Source organism: Odontesthes bonariensis, chromosome 12 (assembly GCF_027942865.1).
Source record: "Odontesthes bonariensis isolate fOdoBon6 chromosome 12, fOdoBon6.hap1, whole genome shotgun sequence".
NCBI lineage: Eukaryota > Metazoa > Chordata > Actinopteri > Atheriniformes > Atherinopsidae > Odontesthes > Odontesthes bonariensis.
The window spans coordinates 37,988,606-38,003,895 of NC_134517.1; the positions used below are offsets into that span (position 1 = coordinate 37,988,606).

Sequence of the window (15,290 nt, forward strand, 5' to 3'; positions counted from 1 at the left end):
ACGAATTGGATTATTTTATGAATAATTATGATTACAATGAATTGAATTCCAATTGGCTTGAATTGGACTTACTATCTAAGTGCCTTGAGATGACATTTGTTGTATTTGGCGCTATATAAATAAAAATGAATTGAAAATGAATTGATTTATTATCAACACAAGCCTAATAGCATCTCTGCTGCTAAAGCTGCGTCGACGTCACTTCCTTGATCTGGAGCTTCAATGTAAGATGAGGGTTGATCTACTACTGTAGACAACAAAGCACATGCTATATTCTACATGATTTTTTTATGAACTTTTATGTTGTAGAGTTGTGCATTTATTTTATCAATGGAGAAATTGAGCAGCCTTGCTTTGAGACCGGATCGGGTCGCGGGGGCAGCAGCTTAAGCAGAGAAACCCAGACGTCCCTGTCCCCGGTAGAGATGCGCGAATGACGTATTTTCCCATCCGCAACCGCTGCAAAAAATATATATCCGCCCGCTATCCATTTGCACAAACATTTTTTCACCGATTTTCAAAACCGAATCGTTAAGCAGAATCGAAGATGGAATTGGAATCGTAAAAATCTTATCAATTCCCATCCCTAGCCACAACACGGAGGGTTTTTGTTTGTTTTATTTAATCTAGTTGCTAAGGCGGGACTGATCTACTGTAGGCAAACTGGTTGTATATATCATTGTCCAATCAGATTAAGGTCGCGCCTGGTTTTGCCACGCCCATTTGGGGCGATTTCTGTCAGGGTCGAATTTGCACCAGAAATCTCCCATTGACATGAATGGTACGTCCGTTTTTTCCAAAAATCCTGCTCCCAATACATTCTCTATTCGGGTTTATGTGCTCGCACAAACGACGTGCTTTCGTCATACGTCTGCTGCGCAGGACCATGAACATTCTACGAAGAAGATGGCGAGTGTGGAGTGCAACAATACGGTAGTGTTTCTGAAAGAAGTTCCCTTTAGTCGTCGTACTAATGCGGAGAAGGAAGTTTGGAAGAATTTTGCGGGATTTTCGAGCTCGCCTTGCGAGGCAAAGATGAAACCCAGGGCTCCACCAACCCTGCTATTTTTCCAGGTAGTATTTGATGTAGCTAAATAACTTAACCTTTTGTGCTCAATCATTGACTTGTAATGATTTAAACCTTTTATATAATGTTGACAATAACAGCAGAATGTATAATGACACATTCATTGTTAATGGTGCAGTATTATATTTAAAAAAGAGAGAAATCTCACATAAGTAAGCTGCACTTAACTATGTTTGACAACTGGTTATGCTTTTCTAAGTCATATTTTCCAAAACTTCAATAAACACTTGATTTGGATTTATACGCTGTCATTTTAATTACATTCTTTAGAATGAAAATTGAATGAATCTTATCATTAAGAGCTTATGTGTTTACTTATTTCATAGAATCCTGGAACAATATGAGCAAAATAAATAAATAATGGTTTAGGTGTAATATTAACCGACTGGCAAATTATTAACTGGCAAATGTTTTGCTTTGAAGGTTTCACAATGTAACTTCCTTAGTTTGACACTTTGAACTAGTTCAGTGTTGCCATCTGGTGGACTAAAGAGATATTGCCTAAAGTTGATATCTGATATCTGAATTTATAGGCACAAACAAGTTAGGCAAATGGTCTTGCTACCTAGACAAATATACCTCAGTCCTGTGGACTTTTATGGTACTTATGGACATAACGGGGGGAAATTGCACTACCTAAAAAAAATGTCAGCAGCCGCCACTGGTTGAGGCACAGCTTCATCTCTTTTTAACTGGAAACATCACAGGATGCTGCTGTCGTGTGATGAACAACATGTAACACGGCTCCGTCTGATCGTGACGAGCCCAGAAATGTGATCGTTCATTCTGCCAGAGGCTTTCTGGCTCCGTGTGAATCCTCTTGTTTCGCAGAGATTCCTGCTCTGCCGGGGTCTTTTAGTTCAGACTTTCTGATCGGTTCCAGGTTCCAGATTCCAGCGCTGACGGATTTATGGTCCAGAGGAGGACCGGCTGTCAGGTGGGTCTGAGGAGCAGGACAAACCGGGTTATCCTTCCTTTAAGCTCGGGATGGGAAGCGGGGCCCAGGTCAGCGGACGGATCGGGATCCTTCCCAAACCTCCTCCCAGCACGGCTGCAGATCAGGCTGGGCCATAAATTCTGCTGAACAAAGCTCAGCTCTCCTCATCTGGAGAGTTCAATCTAAAGACTGCACCAGTGATGGATCCCATAATGCATCTGTCTCTGAGGCTTGTGGAGCTGCTGCTCGTGACTCTTTATGAATAAAGAAGCTGCTTGTTTGTGTTTTTCTCTTTTTCTCCACCTGGATCAGAGCAGTTAAACCCTGACAGACGTACCGATAAGTTTAGAAAGACGTATCTTAGCAACAGTTTGGTTGGAGTGTCCAAACATTTTACGACAAAAGTGAACGTCCAGCTCAAACTGAGAAGTTTCTCACAGCGAAACGTCAGACAGCTGCAAAGTTTTTCACAAATAAATCCGTGATTTAAGTGATTAATATTCACGACAGCTTTACAAACCTGTCCAACGATGAACCCAACCAGTCTCACACCGAAGGTTTGAATCCTTTGTGAGTCGGAACCCAAAGGATTCTGGTCCAGCTGTCCCCGATCCACCTGTCCCTGGTCCACCTGTCATGCTGTTGCATGAGATGGACACTAGTGGGCAGCACTTACTGGCAGCGTCACCTGGACTCTTTGCAAGGTACCGCGAAAGAGGGGCTCATAATCCAGATGAAATGAGCAACAGTTGTCCTGTTTTGCTGATTTCTGTCTTATTTACAGAACACTCCTATCAGAGGGTTGTCTATATATCTGCCAGCGGCGACCAAGCCGGGACCCGCTACAGATTCTTGGGGCCTCGTCCGGGATACTTCGGCGCCATCTATAGGATTGGAAGCCGAGTGATGTCAATGATACCGCTGACCAGCAACTAGGAGACAGGGCCGTACCATCCAGCCGCCAACTAACAGCCCTATCCAGCCGTGGGGAGTGCGACCGTGGGCGAGTGAAGGTCTGTGATCCAAAGCCGACTGTGCTATCATCAAGCTGTGTTGCCAGCCGTGAGGGAAACAAGAAGTCACTCGTAAAGTCATCATGTCGCATGGTGGGAGGAAGAGCCTGGTGTGGGACATCAGGAAGAGCCTGCTCACCATGTCAACTGAAGAGCTCTTTCGAGTTGCCAAAGCGGTGGAGCCAGCGTTGGATGCGGACCAGTCAGAGCTTATGGAGGGGGATCAGGAGGTATATTACGACCACATCAACTCGTTCATGTATAGTAAGCAGTTACTGGAAACGGAGGACGAAGGAATGGTCCAGTTGCTGATGTTAAAAGACGCCATTGATGAGGTAGTGAAAGATCGTGATGATATGCCCCTTCTAAAGGTAAAGGGTGATTCTGACTTACATACTGTGCAGAGTGGTGAAAAGTTTGTTGATATTGTTGGTTTGTCTGATGGTTCTGTCATCATCCAAAAACCTCCTGAAATCACCACAGGCACTCGCATGCAAAGTCACCACACACCCATTTCAGTCAGCACTACATCACCTTGTGATATTGCTGCTCTAGATTTAGGCTTAGTTAAAGCTGCCGTGTTAAATGCACCTGACCCAGCTAATGCTGATTTGCTTAAAGCACTCGCTAGCTATGAAGAGCTGAGCAAGAAACTCATACAGCGTATACCAGCACATGCTATGTGTGTCCGGCCCACAGAGAGCTGCTGAAGCTGAAACATTGTTCAGTTTTTAGCTGGAAACACACACAGAGCTCTGGTCAAAGCAAAGCGCTGACTGCAGCCACTTTAAAGGCGGAGCTAAACCTGCTGCTAACCTCCATCATCTGTGTGTTTTCCTGCTGGAGCACAGATTCATTTACAACCAGACAAACTGCCGTAGACCACATGGCAGACGTCACCACAAGGAGGGAAACGGGAGGGAAACCAGCCGTAAATGTTGAGGTGAGTTTTGTTTTTACTCGACTGACGTTTTAAACCCAACAACTGTTCCACATTCCAGCCGTACGGCGCCGACTCTGTGCAGGTTTTTAATGGTTTCAGGTGGTTTTTACCTCAGTTTTTATTGGTCCTACTTTTGTTTTATGTCTTCTGAGGTATCAAAGGAAAAATAAGAGTTTTTCTTTAAAAAAAAAAAGGAGCGTTCTACTCAAAGGTCAATCCAACCTCAGATGGGTCATTGTGTACGGAACAAGAACTGAGACAAAACACAGAAGCAGTGAAAAACTAAGTGAACCCTTCCTGCTCGTAGCAGCCAGGAGCTGCTGATCAATAATCTGATTAACTGATCAAAAATCTGATTAACTGATCATCAGTCAGTGTGAGCAGCTCTATAAAAGCAGAAACCCAAGAGCTACATCTCAAACTCTGCAGGCCTCAGTTAGCTGTTAACTGCTACCAGCTGCTGGATCAGGGGTTCACTTAGTTTCTCACTCACTGCTGCTACCAGCTGCTGGATCAGGGGTTCACTTAGTTTCTCACTGCTGCTACCAGCTGCTGGATCAGGGGTTCACTTAGTTTCTCACTGCTGCTACCAGCTGCTGGATCAGGGGTTCACTTAGTTTCTCACTGCTGCTGCTACCAGCTGCTGGGTCAGGGGTTCACTTAGTTTCTCACTGCTGCTACCAGCTGCTGGATCAGGGGTTCACTTAGTTTCTCACTCACTGCTGCTACCAGCTGCTGGATCAGGGGTTCACTTAGTTTCTCACTGCTGCTACCAGCTGCTGGATCAGGGGTTCACTTAGTTTCTCACTGCTGCTACCAGCTGCTGGATCAGGGGTTCACTTAGTTTCTCACTGCTGCTACCAGCTGCTGGATCAGGGGTTCACTTAGTTTCTCACTGCTGCTACCAGCTGCTGGATCAGGGGTTCACTTAGTTTCTCAAACACTGCTGCTACCAGCTGCTGGATCAGGGGTTCACTTAGTTTCTCAAACACTGCTGCTACCGGCTGCTGGATCAGGGGTTCACTTAGTTTCTCACTCACTGCGGCTGCCAGCTGCTGGATCAGGGGTTCACTTAGTTTCTCACTCACTGCTGCTACCAGCTGCTGGATCAGGGGTTCACTTAGTTTCTCACACGCTGCTGCTACCAGCTGCTGGATCAGGGGTTCACTTAGTTTCTCACTCACTGCTGCTACCAGCTGCTGGATCAGGGGTTCACTTAGTTTCTCACTCACTGCGGCTGCCAGCTGCTGGATCAGGGGTTCACTTAGTTTCTCACTCACTGCTGCTACCAGCTGCTGGATCAGGGGTTCACTTAGTTTCTCACTCACTGCTACTACCAGCTGCTGGATCAGGGGTTCACTTAGTTTCTCACTCACTGCTGCTACCGGCTGCTGGATCAGGGGTTCACTTAGTTTCTCACTCACTGCTGCTGCCAGCTGCTGGATCAGGGGTTCACTTAGTTTCTCACTCACTGCTGCTACCAGCTGCTGGATCAGGGGTTCACTTAGTTTCTCACTCACTGCGGCTGCCAGCTGCTGGATCAGGGGTTCACTTAGTTTCTCACTCACTGCTGCTACCAGCTGCTGGATCAGGGGTTCACTTAGTTTCTCACTCACTGCGGCTGCCAGCTGCTGGATCAGGGGTTCACTTAGTTTCTCACTCACTGCTGCTACCAGCTGCTGGATCAGGGGTTCACTTAGTTTCTCACTCACTGCGGCTGCCAGCTGCTGGATCAGGGGTTCACTTAGTTTCTCACTCGCTGCTGCTACCAGCTGCTGGATCAGGGGTTCACTTAGTTTCTCTCTCCCTCCTCAGATGCCCCCCTCCGCCCCCTCGGCCTGGCAGGGCTGTGGGGGGAAGCTGAGGCTGCTGCTGCCCTACGTTTGGCCCAAAGGCTCGGCGGCGCTGCAGGGACTCGTGCTGCTGTGTCTGGGCCTGCTGGCAGCAGAGCGGCTGGTTAACGTGTTGGTGCCCATTTACTCCAAGAACATCGGTAAGATCCCCAAATCTAAACTCGGGTATAAGTGAACAAGTCTGAAGGCAGTTTAACTGGCATATTTATGTTTGTCATTATCGGCTGAATTTAATGATGCAGCCGGAGCAGTAACCAGCCTGCATTCTGCTTCCAGAACACTAGATGGTGCTGTGGTCACATGACAGAGAAGAGCTCCACCTTCCTGTTAAAGGTTGATGATGAGCTCCACCTTCCTGTTAAAGGTTGATGGTGAGCTCCACCTTCCTGTTAAAGGTTGATGATGAGCTCCACCTTCCTGTTAAAGGTTGATGGTGAGCTCCACCTTCCTGTTGAAGGTTGGTGTGCTCCACCTTCCTGTTAAAGGTTGATGATGTGCTCCACCTTCCTGTTAAAGGTTGATGATGAGCTCCACCTTCCTGTTAAAGGTTGATGATGTGCTCCACCTTCCTGTTAAAGGTTGATGATGTGCTCCACCTTCCTGTTAAAGGTTGATGATGAGCTCCACCTTCCTGTTAAAGGTTGATGATGTGCTCCACCTTCCTGTTAAAGGTTGATGATGAGCTCCACCTTCCTGTTAAAGGTTGATGATGTGCTCCACCTTCCTGTTAAAGGTTGATGGTGAGCTCCACCTTCCTGTTAAAGGTTGATGGTGAGCTCCACCTTCCTGTTAAAGGTTGATGATGTGCTCCACCTTCCTGTTAAAGGTTGATGATGAGCTCCACCTTCCTGTTAAAGGTTGATGATGTGCTCCACCTTCCTGTTAAAGGTTGATGGTGAGCTCCACCTTCCTGTTAAAGGTTGGTGGTGAGCTCCACCTTCCTGTTAAAGGTTGGTGGTGAGCTCCACCTTCCTGTTAAAGTTTGGTGAGCTCCACCTTCCTGTTAAAGGTTGATGGTGAGCTCCACCTTCCTGTTAAAGGTTGATGGTGAGCTCCACCTTCCTGTTAAAGGTTGATGGTGTGCTCCACCTTCCTGTTAAAGGTTGATGGTGTGCTCCACCTCTTTGTTTCAGGCCTTTTCAGGTGGGGTAGATGGAGGACTTTATGCCTGTTTTGTTGCCTGTTTTGTTGCCTGTTTTGTTGCCTATTTTGTTGCCTGTTTGGTTGCCTGTTTTGTTGCCTGTTTTGTTGCCTGTTTTGTTGCCTGTTTGGTTGCCTGTTTGGTTGCCTGTTTTGTTGCCTGTTTTGTTGCCCGTTTGGTTGCCCGTTTTGTTGCCCGTTTTGTCGCCCGTTTTGTTGCCTGTTTTGTTGCCTATTTTGTTGCCTGTTTTGTTGCCTGTTTTGTTGCCTATTTTGTTGCCCGTTTTGTTGCCTGTTTTGTTGCCCGTTTTGTTGCCTGTTTTGTTGCCTGTTTTGTTGCCTGTTTTGTTGCCCGTTTTGTTGCCTGTTTTGTTGCCTGTTTTGTTGCCTGTTTTGTTGCCCGTTTTGTTGCCTGTTTTGTTTCCCGTTTGGTTGCCTGTTTTGTTGCCTGTTTGGTTGCCTGTTTGTTTGCCTGTTTTGTTGCCTGTTTTGTTGCCTGTTTGGTTGCCTGTTTGGTTGCCTGTTTTGTTGCCTGTTTTGTTGCCTGTTTGGTTGCCTGTTTGGTTGCCTGTTTGGTTGCCTGTTTTGTTGCCTGTTTTGTTGCCTGTTTGGTTGCCTGTTTTGTTGCCCGTTTTGTTGCCCGTTTGGTTGCCTGTTTTGTTGCCTGTTTGGTTGCCTGTTTTGTTGCCCGTTTTGTTGCCCGTTTGGTTGCCTGTTTTGTTGCCCGTTTTGTTGCCCGTTTGGTTGCCTGTTTTGTCGCCTGTTTTGTCGCCTGTTTTGTTGCCTGTTTTGTTGCCCGTTTTGTTGCCCGTTTTGTTGCCTGTTTTGTTGCCTATTTTGTTGCCTGTTTTGTTGCCTGTTTTGTTGCCCGTTTTGTTGCCTGTTTTGTTGCCCGTTTTGTTGCCTGTTTTGTTGCCTGTTTTGTTGCCCGTTTTGTTGCCTGTTTTGTTGCCTGTTTTGTTGCCTGTTTTGTTGCCTGTTTTGTTGCCTATTTTGTTGCCTGTTTTGTTGCCCGTTTTGTTGCCCGTTTTGTTGCCTGTTTTGTTGCCTATTTTGTTGCCTGTTTTGTTGCCCGTTTTGTTGCCTGTTTTGTTGCCTGTTTTGTTGCCTGTTTGGTTGCCTGTTTTGTTGCCTGTTTGGTTGCCTGTTTTGTTGCCTGTTTTGTTGCCTGTTTTGTTACCTGTTTGGTTGCCTGTTTTGTTGCCTGTTTGGTTGCCTGTTTTGTTGCCTGTTTTGTTGCCCGTTTTGTTGCCTGTTTTGTACGCAGCTCAGCTTCCACCACCACAGAGACCCAGAAGTTTCCCCTTCAGAGGAAGTCAGCATCTACTTTGTCTTGGGCTGCTTTTCCTTCTCAGTAAATCGGCCGTTTGGCTCTTGGACCGACATGAAAGGCCGGCGCTGCTTTGTGTGATGAGGGAGGCGTGGAAGCTGTTGTGTGCGTACGGAGGGTCTGCAGGGAGGTCGCCCCTCCTGCCACTCATGCTCAGACGGCATTAGAGGCCTTTTTCCTGGAGTCAACACACCGGTACAACGGAGGTTTTGTCTCCGGGTCCGAGCCGCCTCCCACCCTCCGATTCCAAGATGTGAGGCCAAAGAGTGGGAAACACCCCCCCACCCAAATGTGAAAGAACGCGTTTCTTTTCATCACTAATTTATAATTTATCTCTGAGCACCTTCATCACTCTGTCTGGATCTGCTCCTGCATTTCATTTCTCTCTTCTTTATGACGTCATTGTTTCCTGGGCTCGTTCATAAAGGTGGTGAAAGAGAAGGAGGTTTGATGAGATCAGAGACACTTTTAACTTTAACTTTTAACTGAAGTAAAATGATTCTGATGCTGGTGACGAGGTGGAAACTGTGTGTGTGTGTGCAGGTGTAGCGGCTTTTTACCCCTGTTTATCACTGAAGAAGACTTTTATTTCTGGTGGGGAATTAAAACAGTCAGTCCTGGTTTCCTCACACACAGTAAAAAACATCTGAAAAATGTGAAAGGAAAGTCCAGGTTAGCCATTTTATAAACAAAAAAATAGACAATAATACTGTCAACATTTATGAAAAAGAACGTGCTCAACCATAAAATACAACTTAAACCTCAGTAATAAAACTAAAGTAATTCATATAAAACAATAGCTGAGCTCATAACTCGACACCTACCAGGGAGACATTAAGGTCCGACTGCTGTTTACCCCGGGGGCACAACCTTAAAGGGACAGTTCGGCTCTTTAAAGGGACAGTGCGCCTCTTTAAAGGGACAGTTCGCCTCTTTAAAGGGACAGTGCGCCTCTTTAAAGGGACAGTTCGCCTCTTTAAAGGGACAGTGCGCCTCTTTAAAGGGACAGTTCGCCTCTTTAAAGGGACAGTTCTCCTCTTCTGACATGAAGCTGTGTAACATCCCATATCAGCAACATCATTTCTGAACATCTTCTTACCCCCTGCTGCGTCCTGTGAGCAGAGTTCCAGCCTCGTTTTGGTGTTGATGAAGGTAGTCCAGCTAGTTGGCTGGGGTTTAAAAAATAAAGCGTTTTGCTTCTCAGAACAATATGCGTTCAAAAGAGTAATACATTTGCCGCCTGCCGACAGCCGCGCCTGTTACGGTGTTTGCTGCTCGGTCTGCACAGCAGGCAGTGATACGAAGGGAGAGAAAATAGGGCCAAGAGATTGTGAGCTCTGACTTTTTCCTGGAGAACCATTTTGTGATGCAATTGTATTACTCTGTTGAACGCATATTGTTTTGATAAGTGTAGTAAATATGTAGTAAAAAAGTGTGTTTGCACAACAAATGTTATGGCACTTTCATTCATATGGCAGCACATTTAAAATAAAACTAAATGCTAAAAGCTATACACGAGTATAATATAATACAAGAGTAATACATTTACTCATACAGCTTCATGTCAGAAGAGGCGAACTGTCCCTTTAACCTCGAGGGGTGCTGCATTTAAGTACCGTAGGACTTATTTTGTGTTGTGCGAGAGTATTTTTATGGCCAGTGGAATCACGCTGCACCTTAACTCCGTTACACAGTGAACGAGCTCTCTGCAGGAGGCCTCTGGACTTCTCTGGTTTCCACTGTGGGCGTCTACGCTCTGCTCAAGTTCCTGCAGGGAGGCGGAGCAGGTAAACCTGTGAAAATGGTTCTTTGCTCACACACCATCAGATCGCCTTCGTCTCATCGCTCACGCTCTCTTTGCCTTTTCCTGCGTTTGAAGGAACGTCCGGATTCATCAGCAACCTCCGTCAGTTTCTGTGGATCAGAGTCCAGCAGTTCACCAGCCGAGGCGTCCAGGTAGCTCCCAGTTCTTCCTCACCTGTCTGTTCATTCTGAACTCTGTGGCTGTGTTCCAAACCGCATACTACTCCTACTACTCATACTACTCATACTTAACTTTAACTTTTTTTAAGTTCCCGGATGCATACTAAATTCTCTGAAATGTTGGGTATGCATCATGAGGTTACTACTCATACTCAAACTACCCAAGATGCAACGTAACGTGACGTCACCGATCGTCATTTCCTGTCAAAACGGCAGTTTCAAGCTAGCTACAACGAGGGTAGGTTCACTTCCTGTTTTCAAAACAAAAGCACCAATTGTATGGTAATGGCTTTCCCTATGATAAAAGGCAACGGGTATTTTATTTTGTGAAAATAACAGGAAGTGCGTTAGCTCACTGCGGCTAGCTTTAGTAGCGCCGAATTCGTGGGAACAAAGTTGTAAACAGCCGGTATTTTGTCAGGTTTTCAACACGTTGGGGATCTAAACGACTACTTTCTCACCTGAAAATGTTTCAAATGTTGCTAAAGTTTACAGAGTTTAGAGCTTAAGGGAAATCAGCTTCAGGCCGGCTGATTTCGGCTCGGGCAGGAGCCAAATGCATTGTGGGTAAACGCTCTGCATACTGTCTGATCGATCAGGATGTAGTATGTAGTATGTAGTATGTAGTAAGTAGGATGTAGTATGTAGTATGCAGTATGTAGTAAGTAGGATGTAGTATGTAGTATGTAGTATGTAGTATGTAGTATGTAGTAAGTAGGATGTAGTATGTAGTATGCAGTATGTAGTAAGTAGGATGTAGTATGTAGTATGTAGTATGTAGTAAGTAGGATGTAGTATGTAGTATGCAGTATGTAGTACGCAGTATGCAGGATGCAGTATGTAGTATGCAGTATGCAGTATGCAGTATGTAGGATGCAGTAAGTAGTATGTAGTACGCAGTATGCAGGATGCAGTATGTAGTATGCAGTATGTAGTATGCAGTATGCAGTATGCAGTATGCAGTATGTAGTAAGTAGTATGCAGTATGCAGTATGTAGTATGTAGTAAGTAGGATGTAGTATGCAGTATGTAAACCGCAGAAAGGGAACGATCGTACAGACAATCAGACACAGCGGTGGATCTGGCTAGATTTACGCCCTGGGCGAACCATCCCCCCTAAAATAAAAAGACTTACCCCGCCACCAACACAACAACATATTATATTATTTGTATTATTTTATTATATATAATCTTAAATACAAGATTAACCGCCCCCCCGCGAGCCCGAGCGCCACCAAACACCCGAGAGGGCCAGGCGCCCCAGCCACTCCTCCTCCTGGCCCCTCCCGCCCCAGGCAGCAAACAGGCAACAGGGGTGCGGGAAGACTCCTCCCCTCGCCCCTCTGGCTCTTTCCTAATACTGAGCATTTAAAATTGAGGGGCAGCCAACCTTGTGGAATTGGGAGTGTGGCCCTCCGGGCAGCCTACATACCCAAAGAGCCCCGCCCACTAGATACCACTCAGTGCTATGACCCCCCAAGACCTAATGTGTGTGTGTCTTATTGATGAATTTTAACAGTTTAAACGTGTAAATATCGGCAGGTGGAGCAGCTGTGAGTCACAGGACGTTCAGCCACTCACAGCCGATATATTTAACCTCCACCTTCTCCACCTCGGCTCCTCTTTGTCCCTTTCCTCCGCCCTGTAGGTGCGTTTGTTTTCCCACCTGCACGGCCTGTCCCTGCGGTGGCACCTGGAGAGGCACACCGGCGACGTGCTGCGGAGCATCGACCGCGGCACCTCGTCCATCAACAGCCTGCTGAGGTGAGGCGGGGGGGGGGGGGGGGAGCTTCAGCTCCAACCATCCGGCGCTCCTCTAACCCGGCGTTGCTTTCTGTCCTCAGCTACATCCTGTTCAGTATCCTCCCCACCGTCTTCGACATCATCATCGCCATCATTTACTTCGTGTCCTACTTCAGCGTCTGGTTCGGCCTCATCGTTCTCACCTGCATGCTGCTCTACCTCAGTGAGGCTGTGCTTCTGCTCTACCTCAGTGAGGCTGTGCTTCTGTTCTACCTCAGTGAGGCTGTGCTTCTGCTCTACCTCAGTGAGGCTGTACTTCTGTTCTACCTCAGTGAGGCTGTACTTCTGTTCTACCTCAGTGAGGCTGTGCTTCTGCTCTACCTCAGTGAGGCTGTGCTTCTGTTCTACCTCAGTGAGGCTGTACTTCTGCTCTACCTCAGTGAGGCTGTGCTTCTGCTCTACCTCAGTGAGGCTGTGCTTCTGCTCTACCTCAGTGAGGCTGTGCTTCTGCTCTACCTCAGTGAGGCTGTACTTCTGTTCTACCTCAGTGAGGCTGTGCTTCTGCTCTACCTCAGTGAGGCTGTACTTCTGCTCTACCTCAGTGAGGCTGTGCTTCTGCTCTACCTCAGTGAGGCTGTGCTTCTGCTCTACCTCAGTGAGGCTGTGCTTCTGCTCTACCTCAGTGAGGCTGTACTTCTGTTCTACCTCAGTGAGGCTGTGCTTCTGTTCTACCTCAGTGAGGCTGTGCTTCTGTTCTACCTCAGTGAGGCTGTGCTTCTGCTCTACCTCAGTGAGGCTGTGCTTCTGCTCTACCTCAGTGAGGCTGTGCTTCTGTTCTACCTCAGTGAGGCTGTACTTCTGCTCTACCTCAGTGAGGCTGTGCTTCTGTTCTACCTCAGTGAGGCTGTGCTTCTGTTCTACCTCAGTGAGGCTGTGCTTCTGTTCTACCTCAGTGAGGCTGTGCTTCTGCTCTACCTCAGTGAGGCTGTACTTCTGCTCTACCTCAGTGAGGCTGTGCTTCTGTTCTACCTCAGTGAGGCTGTGCTTCTGTTCTACCTCAGTGAGGCTGTGCTTCTGTTCTACCTCAGTGAGGCTGTACTTCTGCTCTACCTCAGTGAGGCTGTGCTTCTGTTCTACCTCAGTGAGGCTGTGCTTCTGTTCTACCTCAGTGAGGCTGTACTTCTGCTCTACCTCAGTGAGGCTGTGCTTCTGTTCTACCTCAGTGAGGCTGTACTTCTGTTCTACCTCAGTGAGGCTGTGCTTCTGCTCTACCTCAATGAGGCTGTGCTTCTGTTCTACCTCAGTGAGGCTGTGCTTCTGCTCTACCTCAGTGAGGCTGTGCTTCTGCTCTACCTCAGTGAGGCTGTGCTTCTGTTCTACCTCAGTGAGGCTGTGCTTCTGTTCTACCTCAGTGAGGCTGTGCTTCTGTTCTACCTCAGTGAGGCTGTGCTTCTGTTCTACCTCAGTGAGGCTGTGCTTCTGTTCTACCTCAGTGAGGCTGTACTTCTGCTCTACCTCAGTGAGGCTGTGCTTCTGCTCTACCTCAGTGAGGCTGTGCTTCTGCTCTACCTCAGTGAGGCTGTGCTTCTGCTCTACCTCAGTGAGGCTGTACTTCTGTTCTACCTCAGTGAGGCTGTGCTTCTGCTCTACCTCAGTGAGGCTGTGCTTCTGTTCTACCTCAGTGAGGCTGTGCTTCTGTTCTACCTCAGTGAGGCTGTGCTTCTGTTCTACCTCAGTGAGGCTGTACTTCTGCTCTACCTCAGTGAGGCTGTGCTTCTGTTCTACCTCAGTGAGGCTGTGCTTCTGTTCTACCTCAGTGAGGCTGTGCTTCTGCTCTACCTCAATGAGGCTGTGCTTCTGTTCTACCTCAGTGAGGCTGTACTTCTGCTCTACCTCAGTGAGGCTGTGCTTCTGTTCTACCTAAGTGAGGCTGTGCTTCTGTTCTACCTCAGTGAGGCTGTGCTTCTGTTCTACCTCAATGAGGCTGTGCTTCTGTTCTACCTCAGTGAGGCTGTACTTCTGCTCTACCTCAGTGAGGCTGTGCTTCTGTTCTACCTCAATGAGGCTGTGCTTCTGTTCTACCTCAGTGAGGCTGTACTTCTGCTCTACCTCAGTGAGGCTGTACTTCTGTTCTACCTCAGTGAGGCTGTGCTTCTGCTCTACCTCAGTGAGGCTGTGCTTCTGCTCTACCTCAGTGAGGCTGTACTTCTGTTCCACCTCAGTGAGGCTGCGCTTCTGCCCTACCTCAGTGAGGCTGTGCTTCTGCTCTACCTCAGTGAGGCTGTGCTTCTGCTCTACCTCAGTGAGGCTGTGCTTCTGTTCTACCTCAGTGAGGCTGCGCTTCTGCTCTACCTCAGTGAGGCTGCGCTTCTGCTCTACCTCAGTGAGGCTGTACTTCTGTTCTACTTCAGTGAGGCTGTGCTTCTGTTCTACCTCAGTGAGGCTGTGCTTCTGCTCTACCTCAGTGAGGCTGTGCTTCTATTCTACCTCAGTGAGGCTGTGCTTCTATTCTACCTCAGTGAGGCTGTGCTTCTGTTCTACCTCAGTGAGGCTGCGCTTCTGCCCTACCTCAGTGAGGCTGTACTTCTGTTCTACCTCAGTGAGGCTGTACTTCTGTTCTACCTCAGTGAGGCTGTGCTTCTGCTCTACCTCAGTGAGGCTGTACTTCTGTTCTACCTCAGTGAGGCTGTACTTCTGTTCTACCTCAGTGAGGCTGCACTTCTGTTCTACCTCAGTGAGGCTGTACTTCTGTTCTACCTCAGTGAGGCTGCGCTTCTGTTCTACCTCAGTGAGGCTGTACTTCTGTTCTACCTCAGTGAGGCTGCGCTTCTGCTCTACCTCAGTGAGGCTGTGCTTCTATTCTACCTCAGTGAGGCTGTGCTTCTGTTCTACCTCAGTGAGGCTGCGCTTCTGCCCTACCTCAGTGAGGCTGTGCTTCTGTTCTACCTCAGTGAGGCTGCGCTTCTGCCCTACCTCAGTGAGGCTGTGCTTCTGTTCTACCTCAGTGAGGCTGTACTTCTGTTCTACCTCAGTGAGGCTGCGCTTCTGTTCTACCTCAGTGAGGCTGTGCTTCTGTTCTACCTCAGTGAGGCTGTACTTCTGTTCTACCTCAGTGAGGCTGTACTTCTGTTCTACCTCAGTGAGGCTGCGCTTCTGCTCTACTGTTCGCTCAGGCTTCAGTTTTAGGGAAAACTAAGAGCCTAAAGTAGGCTTTAAATATCAAATCAAATCAAGTTTATTTCTAGCACATTTCATGTACAA

At 47.6% G+C, this 15,290-nt stretch overlaps 1 protein-coding gene across 1 annotated transcript in view; it reads left to right on the forward strand.

The window, feature by feature from the left end:
* Positions 1-3,120: 3,120 nt before the first annotated feature.
* Positions 3,121-15,290, forward strand: part of abcb6b (ATP binding cassette subfamily B member 6 (LAN blood group) b) — a 95,821-nt gene continuing 83,651 nt past the window's right edge. Inside the window, exons 1-6 of the mRNA XM_075478603.1 lie at positions 3,121-3,408; positions 5,796-5,973; positions 9,998-10,090; positions 10,183-10,259; positions 11,935-12,050; positions 12,131-12,252. Coding sequence (XP_075334718.1) covers positions 3,121-3,408; positions 5,796-5,973; positions 9,998-10,090; positions 10,183-10,259; positions 11,935-12,050; positions 12,131-12,252 — 874 coding nt within the window. The remainder of the gene's footprint in view (positions 3,409-5,795; positions 5,974-9,997; positions 10,091-10,182; positions 10,260-11,934; positions 12,051-12,130; positions 12,253-15,290) is intronic.